This window comes from Jaculus jaculus, chromosome 14, assembly GCF_020740685.1.
Source record: "Jaculus jaculus isolate mJacJac1 chromosome 14, mJacJac1.mat.Y.cur, whole genome shotgun sequence".
NCBI lineage: Eukaryota > Metazoa > Chordata > Mammalia > Rodentia > Dipodidae > Jaculus > Jaculus jaculus.
The window spans coordinates 54,377,604-54,397,978 of NC_059115.1; the positions used below are offsets into that span (position 1 = coordinate 54,377,604).

The 20,375-nt window shown below is 38.0% G+C and overlaps 1 protein-coding gene across 2 annotated transcripts in view; it reads left to right on the top strand.

Annotated features, from left to right (window-relative positions):
- Positions 1-20,375, top strand: part of Cert1 (ceramide transporter 1) — a 118,086-nt gene that overhangs the window by 57,466 nt on the left and 40,245 nt on the right. For both annotated transcript variants that reach the window (XM_004651531.2, XM_004651532.3), the window contains exons 4-6: positions 11,143-11,250; positions 12,369-12,507; positions 20,292-20,375. In XM_004651531.2, coding sequence (XP_004651588.1) covers positions 11,143-11,250; positions 12,369-12,507; positions 20,292-20,375 — 331 coding nt within the window. The remainder of the gene's footprint in view (positions 1-11,142; positions 11,251-12,368; positions 12,508-20,291) is intronic.

Below are 20,375 nucleotides of genomic sequence, written 5' to 3' on the forward strand. Positions count from 1 at the left end.
GAGGTTCATCATGAGTTCAAGGCCACCCTGAGACTACAGAGTGAATTTCAGGTCAGCCTGAGCTAGAATGAGACCCTGCCTCGGGAAAAAAAAAAAAAAAAAAAAAAACACCTTTCTTGAATCTCCCAAACCCCATTACAAGACCAGTATATGGATTAATTAAGAACATTTTATTGCCACACAGTGGTGGGAGCAGGAGTGAGTACAGAGTACAGAAGTTGGAAAGTTGTCCTCTGCTGCTACTGCTTTTGTCATAGGTAAGGAGTTGGACAGTCATTGTTGCATCCTTCTCTGTACATTGTGACAAGCCCCTCTCCCTCCACCTGAAGTGATTGCCAGGGCTGTTCCTTCTGCTTTCATTTTTCTCAGTTTCACCCCTTTTTGGGGGCCAGCTAAATATATAAGCAAAATTAAAAAGTGACTACATGAACAGGGGAAAATGCTATGAGAAACTTAACTTTACAACCTAGCCTGATCCCCAGCACAGAGACTGCCTGTGTTTTTACAGTGAATAAACCCTGGGGAAGAAGCAGATCTAGTTTCCAGCCACACTATTAGATTCAAATCTCCTCTGTTTGTACCAACAATAAAAATCACACTTCATACAAAGAAACAGGAAAGTATAGCCTTTTAAAAGGAAAAAAATCAACAGAAACTGCTCTTAAAAATGGTTTGTTGGGGCTGGAGAGATGGCTTAGCGGTTAAGTGCTTGCCTGTGAAGCCTAAGGACCCCAGTTTGAGGCTCCATTCCCCAGGACCCATGTTAGCCAGATGCACAAGGGGGCACATTCGTGTGGAGTTCATTTGCAGTGGCCGGAGGCCCTGACTGCCCATTCTCTCTCTCTCTCTCTCTTTTCCCCCCTCTCTCTCTTCCCCCCTCTCTCTCTTCCCTCCTCTCTCTCTCTCTTCCCTCCTCCCCCCCCCTCTCTTCCTCTCTCTCTGCCTGCCTATCACTCTCAAATAAATAAATAAAATTAAACAAAAATGGTTTGTTGTTTAACCTTACTAAAGACATTAAAACAACTGCCATAAGGATGTTTTAAGAACTTAAGGAAGATTTGAAGAAAATAGAAATTTAAGCTTTGCCAAAAAATAAAATAGAATAAAATCAACTGAAAAAAGAAAGACAATAATTCATGAAGCATGGCACCAAAAAATATAAGAATGTATGTAGGATACAAATAGGAAGTGGCTGACGTACTTCCTTATTTATACTTTTCCAGTTAGAAGACAGAGATTGACATTTAAAAGACAGAATGGCGGGGCTAGAGAGATGGCTAAGCAGTTAAGATGCTTGCTTGCAAAGCCAAAGGACCCAGATTCCATTCCCCTAGACTCAAGTAATATAAGCCAGATACACAAGATAGCATATGTGTCTGGAGTTTCTTTGCAGGTGCTAAAGACCCTGACATGTCCATTTTGTCTCCCTGTATCTGCCCCTCCCTCTCTCTCAAATAAATAAAGTTCCTTAAATTTAAAAGGGGGGGGGAGAGTGGCTTAACAGTTAAGGAGCTTGCCTGCAAAGGTGAAGGACCCAGGTTCAATTCCCCAGGACCCACATAAGCCAGATGCACAAGGTGGCACATGCATCTGAAGTTTGTTTGCAGTGGCTGGAGGCCCTGACACACTCACTCTTTCTTTCTCTCCTTCCTTCCCTCCCTCCCTTTCTCGTCCTCTCTCAAATAAATAAAAATAAAGTATTTTTTAAAAACACAAAAGAATTCCTTTAAAAAAAGAAAAGACAGAACAGCAGGTGAGTAAAAGCATAAGATATAACTTCTTCCTATCTACATGACACTCATTTTAGATGATGGGGGAAAACTATACCAGTAGTGATCAAGAGAGGTGGCTGTAATTGTACCACAAAACACACTTTCAGTCAGAACAAGTCACAAGAAATAAGAATATTATATATTAATAAAAGACTTACTACAGCAGGAAGAGATAATGATTATAAATTACATACTTAATTATACACCACCAAAATATATGAACTATGGGGACTGAGGAGGTGGCTCAGTGGGTGGTAAAGTACTTGCCCTGTAAGCATGAGGGCTGAACATCCCCAGTACCCACATAAAAAAGGCAGGTATGACAAAGAGCTCTTGTAATTCCAGCAGAGGGAGGCAGAGATGGGAAGATTCCTAGGGCTTACTGGCTAATTGGCGAGCTTTAGTTTCAGAGAGAAATTCTTTCTCAAAGAATAAATGTGAAGAATGATGGAGGAGAGAGAAAGGGAAAGAAGCTCCGTATGAACAGAAGAGGAAAGTGAGAGAACTCTAAACAGAAGGATAAGGTGGAGGGCAGAGAGAGGAGGGAAAATAAAAATATAAGAAGGGAAAGGGAAAATGTGTCAGGAGAGGGTGACAGAGAGAAATTGGCATGCTCCTTAGGTTAGCAAGAAACTGAAGAGAAAACTTAGAATGTGAGGGACAAGGCTTACATGCCCTTTGAGGGAGGAGATACTACCCTGTGAGGGGAGAGGGGAAAAGTTGAGAATAAGGGGTTCTGAGAGTCTTACAGAAAACTGAACAGTTTACAACACTGTATCTGGCTATCGTTTATTAGACTTGACACCAATATTCAATACAAGGAAAAAATTCAATATAAGGAAATGAAAGGATGTTCTGCATTTAGATACCCTATTTACATAGCAGAAAAGGAAGACTACCCAATAGGAGAAAGTATTTGCAAATCATATATCTGATAAGTAAGTAAAATTCAGAGTATGGCTAGAGAAGATGGTTCAGTGGTTAAGAGCACTCAGTGCTCAAATATGCAGGCCCACAAAGTGTCAAAACCTTTGATTTCCCCCTGGGTCTGTCCATGCATGTCTGTAACCCTAGTCCATGGGGAGCAGAGACCAGAGAGTCACTGGCACTTCCCAGAGCAAAAATGGTAGCTCTGAGCTGAGGGAGAGGTCTCGACTCAAGGAAATACACCATGAACATTTGAGAAGGACACCAAAATTTTCCTGTGGATACACCATACCACACACAGAATTATTTTTAAAATCCAGATTAGGGCTGGAGAGATGGCTTAGTGGTTAAGACACTTGCCTGCTAAGCCTAAGGGCCTTTGATTTCCCAGAACCCACGTAAGCCAGATGCACAAGGTGGCACTTGGAGCTTGTTTGCAGTGTCTGGAGGCCCTGATGTGCCCATTTTCTCTCGCTTGCGTGAGTGTGCTCTCTCTCTCAAATACATAATATATTTTTAAAAATAAATAAATAAAATCCAGATTATACAGAAGTCTTCCAAAACTTAAAAAAAATACTTCAATAAGCAAAGGATTTGAAGAGTTATTTCAAAGAAAAAAATTAAAGCCTGGTAAGCATATGAAAAAATATTCAGCATTACTAGTCACTAGGAAATTGCAAGTCAATACTTCAGTGAGATACCACCTCATACCCATTAGGATGGCTATTTTTTAAGTTAATGTTGGCAAAGATGTAGAGAAACTAGAAACCTTAGTGTACTGTTGGTGGGGATATAAAACAGTTCAGTGTGTAAAAAATAGTTTGGTGATTCCTCAAAAACATTTTTTTAGAAAAGAACAGATTCAACAATTCCATTTCTGGGTATGATCCCAAAAGAATTTAAGGATCTTGGAGATAATGTTTGTATACCAGCATTCATAGCAGTGTTTTTTCATAATTGCTAAAACATGAAAGCAACCCAAGTATATATCAGTTTATGAATAAGCAAAATGTGGTTATATCCAAGCAATGTAATATTCCCCCTTTGAAAGGTACATTCTATAATAGGGTGCAATGTAAATAATGAATGGTGACATTGTGCTAACTGAAATAAGCTAGTTATAAAAAGATAGGTTCTATATGATTTTACTTGTTCGGCTGACAGACAAATTTACAAACAAATTAGAATAATGGTTGTCAGAGACTTAAGAGTAGGAAAAAACGGTAAACTGTTTAATGCATATAGAGTTTTAGGGTTTCAGGATTTTCAGGATATTGGTTATACAACAATATACTTAATAATACTAAACTGTGCAACTGTGGTTACATTGATTCCTTTTTTTTATTCCTATTTCAAAACAGAAAATATCTTCTTAGAGCAAATGTATGTATGCTAGAACAAAAGGCAACATTCTAGTGGTACTGATACATGATATTTTTTATTTCATTTAGTTTATATTGACAGCTTCCATAATTATAGTCAATAAAATCATGATAATTTCCTTCCCTGCTCCACTTTCCCCTTCACGAATCCACTCTCCATCATATTTCCTCCCCCTCTCAATTAGTCTCTTTTTTATTTTGATATCATCCTCTTTTTTTCTCCTGAGGGTCTTGTGTAGTACCAGGTATTGTGAGGTCATTGTTCTTCATGCCATTTTGTGTCTGGAAGATTGCATTGTAAGCAGCCCTACCCTTCCTTTAGCTCTTACATTCTTTCTGCCACCTCTTCCACAATGGACCCAGAGCCTTAGAAGGTGTGATAGAGATGTCTCAGTGCTGAACACTCCTCTGTAATTTCTCAGCACTGTGGTGCCTTTTGAATCATCCCAGAGGTCACAGACATCCAAAAGTGAGAGTAGCACTAATATATGAATGTTAAAAGAAGTGTTTATAGGGCAGTTTGGTGAGCATAACATATGCATTTAGCCAGACACCAGCAGGTGTTACACCCTTAGGGCTCATAACTTCCTCTGTCATAGGTTTTCAGTATCATGATACACAATATTTTAAATAATAGATAGTAAATGAAAATAATTTAGAATTCATGTATCAAGACCTTATAAGCAATATCTTCTTGATTTTAGGAGAAATAGGAAGTAAAACAGAATTTAAAACAAGAAATAAGAGTTTTTGTGTTCTCAAAGATTACTCTGACTGCACTGGGGAGAATTTCAAGAACAAGACCAAAACACTTAGAAACGTGTTGGATCAGTTCAGACTGTTTCCAATCTACTGGCTGAGTGTTGTTTTATTCCTGGGTAGGAATCACGGGTAGACAGAAGTTCTTCAAGTGGTGACCTCTAGCAACTTTTTCTCCCCTCATTGTTTGACAGCAGGAGTAGTGACACTCTCTAAGGTTACCCCTTGCAGGCCTCTGATAATGGCAACAGCCAGTGTTACAGCTGTTTGCTTGGGGTCTGGGACCCTTGACCCTGATACTGAACACTCTGTGATAACCAGAACCTACAACTTCTCCATTTACTTTAAAATAATTTTTAAGTCAGATGTACAGATATTCACAACACAGTTCACTTACTTGACCTTGTAGGATTTTAGAATTTCAGAGAATATTCTGTTTTGATGTTAATATTAATACTCAGTCTTGTATTTTGTGCTCCTGTAAATAAAATGGATGCAGTGGACGTTAGCCAAAAGAGGAGACAAAGAGGGAACTATACCATTAGTAACTTAGGTAATTTTTGATACCTTGAGGATGTTAGTTAATTTCTGCCTCAGTTTCTTTGCTGTTTCTTGCTAGAGCTTACTGGGAAAAAGAGTAAGTTTTTTTATTTACCACAGCAGGTGTTATTTAAAAAATTTTAAATCCAGTCTGCCATATTTATATATTTGTATATGACTTCTTTTAGTATTTACCTGAATTGATGAACATACTATACAAAATAGTAGTGTTTCTATCTTTTTTTTTTTTTCTTTTTTTTACCTAATGACTTTAAGGGAGTTTTCAAAGCAGTTTTTAGGTATTTCTAAAAATTTTGCTAAATTCATAGCTTTGACCCATATGATATATTTCATAATACTTTTAAATATTCTTTAAAAGTCAAAGTACACAGGATAAAGATGCCTGTAAAGGAATTAGTCCAAAGGTTACTGTTGTGGTTTGACCAATAGTAACCTTTGTATCAGCCTCCAAAGTGTACCATTGAAAAGTGCTGATGACTCCCTCTACTGGCCAAAAGATGCTGTTTTGTTTTGGCTTGAATGAAAAGTACTTTGTTTTTTGAGGTAGGATCTCACTCTACCCCAGGCTGACCTGGAATTCACTATGGAGTTTCAGGGTAGTCTCGAACTCACAGTGATTCTCCTACCTCTGCCTCCCGAGTGATGGGATTAAAGGCGTGTGCCACCTCACCTGGCTGAAAAGGATTTTTAATAACAAAGGTAAGGTCTCATTACTGTCATATTTAAAAGTGAACTTTGCTCTATGCATGATGTTTTCAATGTTTATATAAAACATTCAGGAGTACTACTTATAAACACAGCTAACTTGGGAAGGAAAAAGTTTTTATTGCAAACCTTTTTTTTTTTCTTCCCTGAGGTAGAGTCTCACTAGCCAAGGCTGACCTGGAATTCATTATGTAGTCTCAGGGTGGCCTCGAATTCACAGTGATCCTTCTACTCTTGCCTCACAAGTGCTGAGATTAAAGGTTTGCACCACCACACCTGGCTACAAACCAACTTTTAGGAGAGATTTAGAGCAGATATTTTGAAGGGGGTAATATTCCTGTGGTAACTACTTGAATTCTAAATTGATAGTCTTAGTTAGAATGTGATAGTGAAAGAGGATAGGAGAAAGCTTTTTAAAGACAGTTCTAGTTAGAGATTGAGGCTCAGAAAGAACCAACTACATGCCACCTCACCCTGACAAAAGAACAAAACTCAGAACTCTTGATAATAATGGAACTTGTGTCTAACTAAGACTCATCCATAGAACACCCATTGCCCACTTTCTAGCATGCTTTCTAAATAAAATAGTTCAGGTGGCTGGCTCTGAGATCCATCCATGAAATTTACTAGCCAGTCAGGTCTTCCCCTTACATACCTGAAACTGATACTATAAAGGCAGCAGCCTTTCAACCCTTCCCTCTTCTCTTCTGGTGCAACCCCAGATGTGTGTTGGTCTCTCTGACTCTTACCCTGTGCTGCTTAGAAACACTTGAGTCTGGCCTCTACCCCAACTGGGTGGAGGTGGAAAAACATAACATTATTTCTTAGGCTGGCGAGATGGCCTAGCAGTTCTTGCCTGTTTAGCCTAAGGACCCATGTTATACTCTCCAGATCCCACATTATCCAGACGCACAAAGGTGAGGCAAGCACAAGGTTGCACATGCCCAGTAGGTGGTGTAAACATCAGGAGTTTGATTTCAGTGGCTGAGGGCCTGCCATGCCAATTCTCTCTCTGTCCTCTCTATTTCTCTCTTACTGTCTTTAAAATAAAACAGAAAAGAAATGTAGAGATGCTGTAGAATTAGCGTTACTGGCCAGGTGTGGTGGCGCATGCCTTTAATCTCAGTACTTGGAGGCAGAGGTAGGAGGATCAGCAGGGGTTGGGGGTAACATTGTTGTGTAAAGAGTAAAACCTAGAGGCATTTAGGCGTTACACAGTACCTTTACTGTGGAACTTCTAGTGACTCTCATGATTAGATAAGTTTTTTGATGAACTACGATTGCTATAATTGTAATTTCCTTTTGACCTGATTCTTTGATTCTGAAATCTGCATATCTTTATCAGTTTTATTAGTATACCATTTACATTCGTTTTTTTAATTTTAATTTTTAGTAGCATTTTCCAAGATTATAAAAAAATATCCCATGGTAATTCCCTCCCTCCCCCCCACACTTTCCCCTTTGAAATTCCATTCTCCATCATATTACCTCCCCATCACAATCATTGTACTTACATATATACAGTATCAACCTATTAAGTACCCTTCTCCCTTCCTTTCTCGTCCCTTTATGTCTACAGTTTACATTCTTAAATTGTGCCTATTTTAATAACTCGGTTTGAATTTTGACAAATGTAATTGATACCTCTAAATTTTTTGTATGTTTTTGGAGTCAGTACTTTATCACTCCCTGGCATCCTCTTTTGTCATAGATACTGTTGTGTGTGTGTGTGTGTGTGTGTTGGGGGGGGTGGCTGCAAGAGTCTTGGTATGTAATCCAGGCTGGTCACAAATAGGATTCTTCTGCCCCAGCTTCCCTAGTTAGTTAGTACTGGAATCACATGTATGAACCACCACAACCAGTAGTTTTGCTTTGTTTAAATCAGTTTTCCTGAAGTATAATTTACATCTAATCAATTATATATGCATCTCACTGATAGTTTTCCTGCTACCAAAGTACTTACCTTACTTTGTCACTAAGATGCTGCTTTGCTTTAAGATGTTGAGTAGTGTAAGTCTTAAAAAGGAGTTTTTATTCCATCTTTCTCTAATAAATAAATCTTTAAAAAAAGAGAAAGAGAATGGGCACACCAGGGCCTCTAACCACTGCAAACGAACTCTAGATGCATGTGTCACCTTGTGCATCTGTCTTATGTGGAACCTGGAGAATTGAACCTGCGTCCTTAGGCTTCGCAGGCAGGTGCCTTAACTGCTTAGCCATCTCTCCAGCCCCCTATCTAGTTTTCATCTGTGTAATCTGATAGAAAATTCAGGGTTAACTAACTGCAGTACCTTTGATAGGTAGGTGGGCGGGTGGATGGATGGATGCCAGCTGGGCTACATACCATCATGTTCAAGGCCAATTGCAAGACATAGCAAGGCCCTGACTTCAAGAAAAAGGAAGAACAGAAGGAGTTTAATGTCTCGTACTAAAATGATTTGCAGTATAACTTGTTTTGCTCTTTAAAGTATTTTAAAAGAAAGTAAGGCTATTAACTATAAATATCTTTTTTAAACTATCATAGACATGATATTCTATCAAATGATGTGATGCAGATGGCTTGATCCCCCCCCCCCCCAAAAAAAAAAAGCAATTGATTCGCTGTAACTTCAAAAAGTAACTGTTGGGCTGGAGAGATAGCTTAGCATTTAAAGCATTTGCCTGTGAAACCTAGGGACCTAGGTAAGCCAGATGCACAGGTGGCACATGCATTTGAAGTTTGTTTTCAGTGGCTGGAGCCCCTGGCACACTCATTCTCTCCCCCCACCCTCTCAAATAAATAAATAAATTTTTAAGAAAAGAATGCACAGCCATGCTTGGCATTAAAAAAAAAAAAAAAAGATAACTGTAAAAGCTAGGCATGTGGCACATGCTTTTTACCCCAGCACTTGAGAGACAGAAGTAGGAGGATCACTGTGAGTTTGAGGCCAGCCCGAGACTATAGAATAAATTCCAGGTCAGCCTGGATAGAGGGAGACACTACCTTGGGGGGGGGGGTGCTGTAACTGCAGCCTGGTGGTACACACCTTTAATCCCTGCAGTGGGAGGCAGAGGTAAATTCCAGATCAGCCTCAAGAAAGTGAGGTAACCAAGGCCCAGAAAGCCAAGCGCCACATGTTCTCTCTCATATGTGGATCCTAGCTACAGATGATTGGACTTCTGCGTGAGAAGGAAAATACTTGGTAGCAGAGGCCAGTAAGTTAAAAAGACATAAAGTGAAGAGAAAGGAAGGGAGGAGGATACTTAATAGGTTGATATTGTATATATGTAAGTGCAATGATTGTGATGGGGAGGTAATATGATGGAGAATGGAATTTTAAAGGGGAAAGTGTGGGGGTGGGGAGGGAGGGAATTACCATGGGATATTTTTTTATAATCATGGAAAATGTTAATAAAAATTTAAAAATCTAAAAAAAAAAATAATAAACAGTAACTATAGAAAGTAATCAGATCCAAAATCCTTAGTTTTCAGGTGCTTGGAAGTTTTTCAAATATTAAATTTCTTTGCCCATCAAATATTACTAGTTCTCATTGATAGTTCATATTAAGGAGAATAGGATGTAAATTTGATGTTCTGAAAAGTACCAATCATATTAAAATGAAATGAAAGTATTATAGCAATGCTGAGTCTCTGTCTAAACATCCAACAGCCCCACTTATTTTCATGACTTAACAATGCATGATACAAAGAAAAATTCCAGTTTGCCCCAATCATAAGTCAAGTAACAGTTTTAAAATGGAAGGTATTATAATTTTGTGATAAATACTGTAATTATGATTTAATAAGAATGGTTGAAAATAATAAAGACAAAGTGATGGGTGTGACAGGACGAGCCTTACTGGGATAGTATATTTCGCAGTGTTAGAATAAGTGACTCATCTATTAAAAAAAATGGGACTGAAAGTCCATCTTTCTCCCATCTCTCCCTCCCTTCCACCTTATTTGTTTTTAAAATTGTTGTAAAGTACTTTTTTGCTGGTTTCTTTTTTTTTTTTTTCCCCATAGGTAGGGTTTCACTCTGGCTCAGGCTGACCTGGAATTCACTATGTAGTCAGGGTGGCCTCGGACTAGTAGTGATCCTCCTACCTCTGCCTCCCAAGAGCTGAGATTAAAGGTGTGCGCCACCACGTCCGGCTGTTTTTTTTTTTTTTAATTATAGGAAGACATTATGAAATTTACCATTTCAATAATTTTTAGCTCATAGTTCTGTGACATTAAGTACATTAATGATACTTAACTATCCCACTCTATCTCCAAAACTTTTTCATCTCCTTCAATTGAAGCTCTATATCTAGTAACTTCTTCTCTACTTCCTTCCCAACCTCTGTTAACCACTATTCTATTCTCATTCCTTATTGGACAGTTACATAGTTCACCTTTCCTTTTTAAGAGACTTTATTAGATTAAGAGAAGAAAAGTACAGAGAGCTCCTACCATATGGAAGGCAGGAGGGGGTACAGATTACATGTGAGAGCAGAGGTTCTACCCCATCTCAGCCCAGCAGGATTGAAATGAGGTGGACTTACCAGAGCAGGGACCTGGAAGTTCAGGGGAGGTGAACCCCCCCCCATAAAAAGCAAGTTATTATTTTTTTAATCTGTGTGTGTATGGGAATGCACATAGTACAATGTATGTTTGGAGGTCAGAGGACAATATCAGGGTGTCAGTTATCTCCTTTTTGAGGCAGGTTCTGTTGTTTGCTTTACTACTAGATAGGCCAGTCTACTTGGACTGTGAGCTTCTGAATTCTCTTGGCTCTGCCATCCATTGCCATTAATGCATTGGGATTACAGAAGCATGCACCATTTTACATCTGGCTTTAATACTCCATTAGTGTGGTAACTCAGCAGGTAGTGCACATGCAGTAAATTTTTACAGTAAATATCAATTAGGAATTACAAGGTATTGCTTACATCAATAGATTGACTTTCTTATGTGAATCCAAATTGCTAATTATTGTGATGATCTTACTGGGTTTTGTTTTCTCTTAAATATTCTGTAAATTTTTCTCATATAGTTTTTACTTTCATTTTAGACTGAGTCAGGGTATGGATCTGAATCCAGCTTGCGTCGCCATGGCTCGATGGTGTCACTGGTGTCTGGAGCTAGTGGCTATTCTGCTACATCAACCTCTTCATTCAAGGTTTGTAGTTACGAATGCTTTAAATGAGGACAATATCATTTTGTGTATGTGCATGCTTCTGTGAATAAGTGCAGGTTTGCACATGGGGATGTCAAAGGACAACTTTTGGTTCAATCCTCGCTTTTCCACTTCACTTTTAGGCATTGTTTCTCTTGATCTTGCTCTGCTGTAATGTGTTGCACTCACTGTGAGCTTCTGGAAAATTCTATCTTCACCTCTCATCTTGCTGGGATTACAAAAACCTGCCATGGCTTCTGGCTTTTTATGTGGGGTCTGGGAAATTGAACTCAGATATTCCAGCTTGAGCAGCAATCATACACTAAGCCTTTTCCCAGACAGCAATATCATTTCACTTTAGTATTGGATATTGTGAGCACAACTTGGTTGATAGGTTTTTGAAAGAATTTTTCTACAATATAATTTATTTGAAGTTGTTTTAGAATAACTTAATTGGATAAAATATTAACTTATACAAATGTAAAATAACTATATGTCAGATTTTATTGCCTTCCTTCATTAATGAAGAAAGATATAAACTTACAAATTGTTTCAAAAGAGAATCTGAAGAATGCTTAATGAATTTGCCAATACAAAAGTAAACTGTATCCACATGGGCCAATATCTTAGGATGTGGCTCAGCAGTAGCACACTTCCCTAGCAGGCTCAGTTTTGTTTTTGTGTTTTTGCTTTTGTTTTTGCTTTTGAGAAAAGACACCAAATAACTTGAATACAATGAAAGGTAAAAACTTTCATGTGATTAGATATCCTCCCTAGATGTTCCCTAGCTCACACTCACGTTACTTTGAAAGATGCCTGTTAGTGTACTTGGCCATTTCAAAATTTGTCAGTTTCTCTTCACAGTGCTTAATTTCAAAATATTACATGTTATATTAACAAATTATCAAGCATTATTACTTTATTTCCTACAGTTTTATCACTGTCAAGCCATTCAATAAGCTCTTTTCAAGCCATATTTCTAGCAATATTGCATTGTACTTGAGAGTGCTATTTATCCCAGTCCCTTAGTGATAGGTGCTAACCTTAAAAACAATGCAATGCCAGAGAAACGAATAAAATTCAGCTTTGTTTTAGTTATCCCTCCTCTTTTTGCTCTGCAGAAAGGCCACAGTTTACGTGAGAAGTTGGCAGAAATGGAAACGTTTAGAGACATCTTATGTAGACAAGTTGACACTCTCCAGAAGTACTTTGACGCCTGTGCTGATGCTGTCTCCAAGGATGAACTTCAGAGAGATAAAGGTATTTCCACTAGTTCTACTGTGTAATGAATGCAGCTAAAGCCTCTTGATCTTAACAGGTAATGACTTTAAGTAGTAAAGGTGATTATAGTCACTTCCCTCACAAACTACCAGTGGAACAGTTGTAGTAAGTTGTGTAACTTGAGTACTTTAATAACATATTGATTGTTCTCTGATCATCCATACCAGGTGCCATTGAAGACATTTAAATGATACTCTGTTCTGTTTAAATATAGTATCAGACAGCTTGATATTTGTGGATTGTCTCATGTTATTATGTCTCAAAAATTCACTCCTTGATGAGTATATTTATGAAATGCTCCATATTTCATCTATTGACTTGTCTCCCTTTGTTCCTGTCTTTCCCTTTTCTTTCTTTAACTCTTTTTCTCCTTCCTTCCCTTTGCTTTTTTTTCTCATAGAAAAAAAACAAAATTGTGTTACATGTACATTCAAAAATAATTTTAGTGATTGTTTTATTTTGTATTGTATTGTTTTTCAAGATAGGGTCTCACTGTGGCCCAGGCTGACCTGGAATTCACTATGTAGTCTCAGGATGGCCTGGAACTCAAAGTGATCCTCCTACCTCTGCTTCCCAAGTGCTGGGATTAAAGGCATGCACCACCACACGCAGCTTGAGTTTTTATTTGGAAAAAGATATCTTTGATTAACTTTTAATTTGTGACTTGGAATTATTTTTCCTTTGATAGGGATGAGAATGCTATTGATGTCAATCTGTGTTCTTCAGTTATTCTCTTAATTTACTATGAAGGTAAAAATGAAGTATTCTTATCAACTAGTACTAAGTTCATTCCTAGTAAAAAAATGTTTTTCATGGTTTAATTTCTTGTGATCTTTCTAAATGTGTTTAATGTGAGTAAATTTCTTGTATTTTCTGTTTCCTGTTTCTTTTTCCTTCTTTTGGATTTTTTTTATAATTCCTGTTAATATTCTATGTTGACTTCATAACTAGAACTCTTTATTTTAATGACTACTTTAGGGTTTATAGTTACATATTTAACTTGCCATGTTCTACCTTCAAAGTAATGTTATAGCACTTTAGATACGTGTCTGTGTATGTAGGTGTGTGTGTATACATATGCATATATATATATATATATACATATATATGCATACATATACATACATGTATACACACATACATGAAATTACCATTTCTCTCCACTGCTGAAACAAGAGTTTTCTGAATTCTCTAGCTAGTTCCCTATGAATTATGAGGCTTTCTAGTCTGCACTATAAGAACAGGTACTTTTCCTTACTTCCCCACATAAGCTCTAGTAGTTTTAACATTTTCAGAAGGTTTTCCCTAGCATTTGTAGTCTCCTTGTTTGCATATAGTATCAGCCCCTGCTAATATTGAAAGTAACCCTTTTGTTGGACTCCATGGACTCTCTATGTTTAGCCTTCTCTTTAGTTATCTCCTTGTGAAATCTAGTTGCCTTTGGTCTCTGGGCTGAGATACATCTGATTTCAGTATACTGGGTTCCCTGGTTTTATTATCCAGCTTAGAAGCTGCCATACAGAGTGCTGGAGTAGTCATTGACCTCACAGCATTTGTCTCCCAACTCTTAGGAATCACTGTCTTTTGTCCAGTTTTTTTTTTTTTTTTTTTTTTTTTTTTTTTTTTGTCGTTGTTTTTAAAGATTCCTGGGTAAGAGTAAACTTGTTCAGTTTTGCCTTACAGGGAAACAAAAAACTTAATATTCCTCAAAAAAAGTTAATTTTTGCCTAAATTAAGAATTAGGGGACTGCCAGGCACGGTGGTGCACGCCTTTAATCCCAGCACTCAGGAGGCAGAGGTGGGAGGATCACTGTGAGTTCGAGTCTACCCTGAGACTACATAGAGAATTCCAGGTCAGCCTGAGCTAAAGTGAGACCCAACCTCAAAAAAAACAAAAAACTAAAAGAGGGGCCTGGAGAGATGGTTTAAAGGTTCAGATGCTTGGGCTGGAGAGATGGCTTAGCGGTTAAGCGCTTGCCTGTGAAGCCTAAGGACCCCAGTTCGAGGCTCGGTTCCCCAAGTCCCACGTTAGCCAGATGCACAAGGGGGCGCACGTGTCTGGAGTTCGTTTGCAGAGGCTAGAAGCCCTGGCGCGCCCATTCTCTCTCTCTCCCTCTATCTGTCTTTCTCTCTATGTCTGTTGCTCTCAAATAAATAAATAAAAAATGAACAAAAAATATTTAAAAAAAGGTTCAGATGCTTGACTACAAAGCCAAAGGACCCAGGTTCAATTCCCCAGGACCCACATAAGCCAGATGCACAAGGGAGGGGGCCATGCATTTGGAGTTGTTTGCAGTGGCTGAAGGCCCTGGCACACCTATTCTCTCTCTCTCTCTCCTGTCTATTTCTCTCTCTAAACTAAATAAATTATATATATATATACATATACATATGCATATATATATATATACACACACACACACATATGTATAGATTAAATACATATATATAGAGAGATTTTAAAATGTATATATATATATATATATATATATATATATATATAGAGAGAGAGAGAGAGAGAGAGAGAGAGAGAGAGAGAGAGAGGGCTTAGTGGTTAAGGTGCTTGCCTACAAAGCCTAAAGACCCAGGTTCAGTTCCCCAGTACCCATGTAAGCCAGATACACAAAGTGGCACATGTGTCTGCAGTTTGTTAACAGTGGCTAGAGGCCCTAGTATGCCCATTCTCTCTCTCCCTTCCCCCTACTCGCTATGCCTGTCTGTTTCTTTCCTCTCTCGAATAAATAAACAAACAAATAGAATTAAGTAGGCCAAGAATTCTTTATCGTTTAAATAATTAAGTTGTTGACTTCTTACAATGTGAGGGCTTTGATACATGTTTGAATAAATGGCAGTAAAATGTATTATTTTGCTAGAGCTGCCCTAGCTATAGTACCAGAGACTGATAGGCTTGAGTGAAGTTTATGTTCTCATGGTTCTGGTATCAAGGTGTTGGCAATGTTGGTGTCTTCCAAGGATTGTGAGGGAACGATCTGTTCCAGGACTGTATCTGGTATATAGCTGTCTGTCTGCTCCCTTTGCTTTCTCATTATCACTGCACAAATCTGTGCTTTGATGTCCTCCTCTTATGAGAGCACCTGATGATAGATTAGGGCCCACTCTAATGTCCTCATTCTTATTTATTCTTAACATACAGTCACTTTCTGAGGTATTGGAAACTAGAATTTCAATATAGGAATGGCAGTAAGGGGGCAGTTCAGACCATTACAACTAATTCCCATGCTAATGTTAAGAAATGCTAGTGTTTTTAAGAATACATATGAGACAATCAGCCTGATCCCTGCACATCCTAGCTCCCATGCACATTTCAGTAAGGGTTAATTAATAGCCCTTTAGGTACAGGTTATTCTGAGATTACAGACATGCAAGACATTACCTTTCAACTAAGTATATTGTTTGATTTTAAATACAAGAAATACATGTATACCACTTTAAAAGTAGTACTTCTAAATTTGCTGTTCTGTTCATTATTAGTTTAATGACTTGCAGTAGATTACCTAACATTTCTCAACTTAAGTTTCCTCAGTATATGCATATGTTGCAGTCCGGTTCTCATTGCTGGTAGAAATCACCCAACCAAGAGCAGCTTGTGGGAAAAAGAGTTTTATTTTGGATTACAGGCTCTAGGAGAAGCTCCATGATGGCAGGAGGAAACGATAGCATGAGCAGAGGGTGGACATCACTCCCTGGTCAACATAAGGTGGACAATAGCAACAGAGTGTGCCAAACACTGGCATAGGGAAACTGGCTATAACACCCATGAGCCCACCCCCAACAATACATTGCCTCCTAGAGGTGTTAATTCCCAAATCTCCGTCAGCTGGGAACATAGCATTCAGAAGGCCTAAGTTTGTGGGGACACCTCAGTCAAACCACCACAACACATACATGTTAGTAGTGTTTAACATCAAAAACTCAATAAATAGGGCTGGAGAGATGGCTTAGCGGTTAAGTGCTTGCCTGTGAAGCCTAAGGACCCCGGTTCGAGGCTCGGTTCCCCAGGTCCCACGTTAGCCAGATGCACAAGGGGGCGCACGCGTCTGGAGTTCGTTTGCAGAGGCTGGAAGCCCTGGCGCGCCCATTCTCTCTCTCTCCCTCTGTCTTTCTCTCTGTGTCTGTCACTCTCAAATAAATAAATTAATTAATTTAAAAAAATATATTAAAAAAAAACTCAATAAATAATAGTTGCTGTTATGATAGTTAGTTAGTTTGTTCGTTTTTCGAGGTAGGGTCTCACTGTAGCCCAAGCAGACCTGGAATTCACTGTAGTTTCAGGGTGTACTTGAACTCAAAGCACTCCTCCTACCTCGGCCTTCCAAGTGCTGGGATTAAAAGCATGCACTATCACACCAGGCATAGCTGCCATTATTAATAGGGTTGATTGGGATTGTTAGAATAAGCAAAATCCAAAGATGAGATTTAGCATAGTGAATTTGCATGTAGATAAAGAAGGCCATTCTGATTAAGTTGAAGGATTTATACTAGGACGGTGGTTTAAAACTTTTCACATATCTTTAAGAGTTCCTTACCAGTGCTAACGAATGAACAAGATGTAGCTTGTTGGAAAGGAAAGAAAAAGTTACTCTTTCAGCCACAGTAACTTTTATCATTAGTTTTGTGTGTTCTTGGGCTTTTTAAAAGGTTGAAAATCTCTATTTGGTATTGGTAGGCTATTTATTTATTGAGTGGAGTACTAAATCTAAGAACAGTGGGTATCTAATATAAAAATTACTTTTCCCATCAGTAATTTGAAAAGTTGCCATTTAAGCAAGGATCAAACTACAAATTGATAGTTTGTAAAGATTAATCTTTATAAACAATTAATGTAGACTAGAATGGCAAGAGATTTTTTTTTAAAGTTATGTAGTAAACCATTATAGTAATTAATGAAATAAACAATAAATGAACCCTCGGTTTTAGCATGACATATAGAGAGAAATTAATTTAAGGGAATGTCACTGTGATTTTTATTATATGGTATGTACCATGTAGGTGAAGGTCTGTTATATTAGTTATCAGACTTTTATTATAGTAAACTTAACATGTAATTATAAATACTCATTTTTACAGATGAGAGAATTTCACAAGAAGTTAAGTGGCAAAGATTGCATAGCAAGTCTGTTTATAGGGCTACTCTTACATATGTTGAATTTTCATAGTAGATACTTCTTCGGACAAATTCTATGGGAGCTAGGAGCCTGGTGCTAGCATAAGATGTCATAAGAAAATAAGGTGGAGTTATTACCAGTAAAAAATATATATATAAAATTTTAACAACAGATAAATTCCCATGGATGAAAGGACAGGTAGCTACATAGGAAGGCACTTAGAATAACATAGCTGAAAAACAAAACTGAGTTTAAAATAAAATACAGACATGATTAGACAATGGGAGCTGGGGAAGTAGAGGTTTCCCTGGATGCATAAGCAGTGTCAGATATAGCATGGAGATGAATAAGTCAAACAATGGGGGGGGAGGGGTCTGGGGAGATTGCTTAATGGTTAGAGGCTTTTGTGATAGTTTTAATTTGCCCATGTGACCCTCTGTTCCCAGTCTACTTTTGATAGGTGGTAACTTTTTACATATAGGAATAAGGTTTTTATCAGTATGTTCCTATGGCTGGTGGTAAGTGGGAGTGTCCATGCACACCACCAAGATGCAGCCATTCTTCCTCTGTACTTACACTCAAAATGGAGCAAAATGCTGCTTTATGAAATGGAGTTGCACGAAGCAAAGCAGGAGCAGAAAGCCACTGTTTCACACAACTTTAAGCAAGGCACAGCCTGATCACCACGATACCTTGAATCCTAGTTCTACTGAATCAGGGTATTAAGGAGCATGCAAGAAGGAATGGGAGAGTTTAAGAATGTATTTTTTGAAAGTTCCCTGATGAGAATGGGTAAGTTTTCTAGTAGAAATAGAAGGCAGCATTGTCAGTAAGCCTTCCAAAAGCAAAAGGAAAGGCAGTCAAAATGTGGACAACACAGTCCATAGAGGCCATTTTGAATTTTCAAAGAAACATATCCTACAGATTGTGGGAGTATAAAAAAATCAAGAACAAATAAAATGAAATATCTGTTGCTATTAAAAAGATAAGATAGAGGGCTGGAGAGATGGCTTAGTGGTTAAGTGCTCGCCTGTGAAGCCAATGGACTCCGGTTCAAGGCCCAATTCCCCAGGACCCACGTTAGCCATATGCACAAGGGGGCACATGTGTCTGGAGTTCATTTGAAGTGGCTGGAAGCCCTGGCACACCCATTCTCTCTTTCTCCCTCCCTCCCTCCCTCCCTCCCTCTTTCTCTGCCTATCACTCTCAAATAAATAATAAACAAAAAAAATAAAAAAAGATAAGATAGAAATGCATGGTATATAATTAACATTAGTTTTTCATTGATAAGATGCCAAAACACACAGGGAAATATGAACAGCCTCTGGGAAATGAAGTAAGGACCTTAAAACAAAAGACACTTGGGGACTGGGAGAAGACTCAGTGAATAAAATGTTTACCACACAACTTGGGGACCTGAGCGCCAGTGCCCACACATATATAAGAGCAGGAAGCTATAGTGGGCTTCTGTAATCACATTGTGCCCATGGCAAAAAGGGTGTCAGAGACATGAGAAGTTTCCGGAAGCTTGGAGACCCTGTCTCAAAATGAGGTAGAAGGTATACTGACCCTAAAGTCTCCACACAAGCAAAGTGTGGTAGTCATGCAGTCACTGGGTGGGTGGGTGGGTGGATGATTGATTGATTGATAGATAGATAGATAGATAGATAGATAGATAGATAGATAGATAGATTTTTTTTTTTAAGTGAGAAGGTGCTTGAAGGTTATCCTTGTATACTCCTGAATTAGGGATAGTTGAAGTGTGAGTTCTGCAGTAAGAATGACTTTCATCTGAGCATAGATGCAAGGAAAATAAACTTTAATAAGCAGCAGCAGATTCCAATTATTTGCTAACAAATATACTTATCCAAAGCAAACATAAATCAAAATAATTCAGAAATGTTTTTTTTTTTGTATATCATGCCCTTCGTGAAGAGCAGTATTGCCATATTAATGGGTTTTCTAGATTTTATCATATTTGTAAATTATTGTTGAGAATATAAAGATCTATAGAATCTGGTAACATGTTTAGTGTTGGCCCAAAAGTAAGTCTGTGAGAATAATGGCAATGGAAAAATGTCAGTTGGATCTTTTCATTGAGCTGAAGTAAATAACTGATGTTAGTAAACAGCAGCAGGTTAAAATTTGAAGGTGAATAGAAAGATTTTCAAGTGATGAAAAAGCACAAGATACTGCTTGGGCTTTTATTTGTCTGGAATTGTAGAGGCTAAAAGGGGTAGGCACAGATTGACCTTTCTCTGCATATATAGAAGCCATTTAAGAACTCCCTGAGACTAGCTAGGATAGGTTCTGAATGTGAGATGGCTCTTTATAAGTCTGCTATTTCTCTAGGCCTCTTGAAGTGGTCCTAAGCAAGATAGAAAGATACAAGAAAACAAAGGGTAAAATAATTTATAACTCAATAATCATCTTTTACCCAATGACAATGATAGTTTTAACCTAATTTAATTACATCCACAACATTGAGCATTCCTTGATAATGAGTGGCAACATAAGAGTTGAGGAAGAGCTTTTACTCACAGAATCTAGTGTATAAATTCAGATAAACACAGAAATAAGGTAACTCATTTTTCTTGTTTTCTTTCATTCTAATATTTTTAAATGTGTTTTATTTAGTGGTAGAAGATGATGAAGATGACTTTCCTACAACACGTTCTGATGGGGACTTCTTGCACAGTACCAATGGCAATAAAGAAAAGA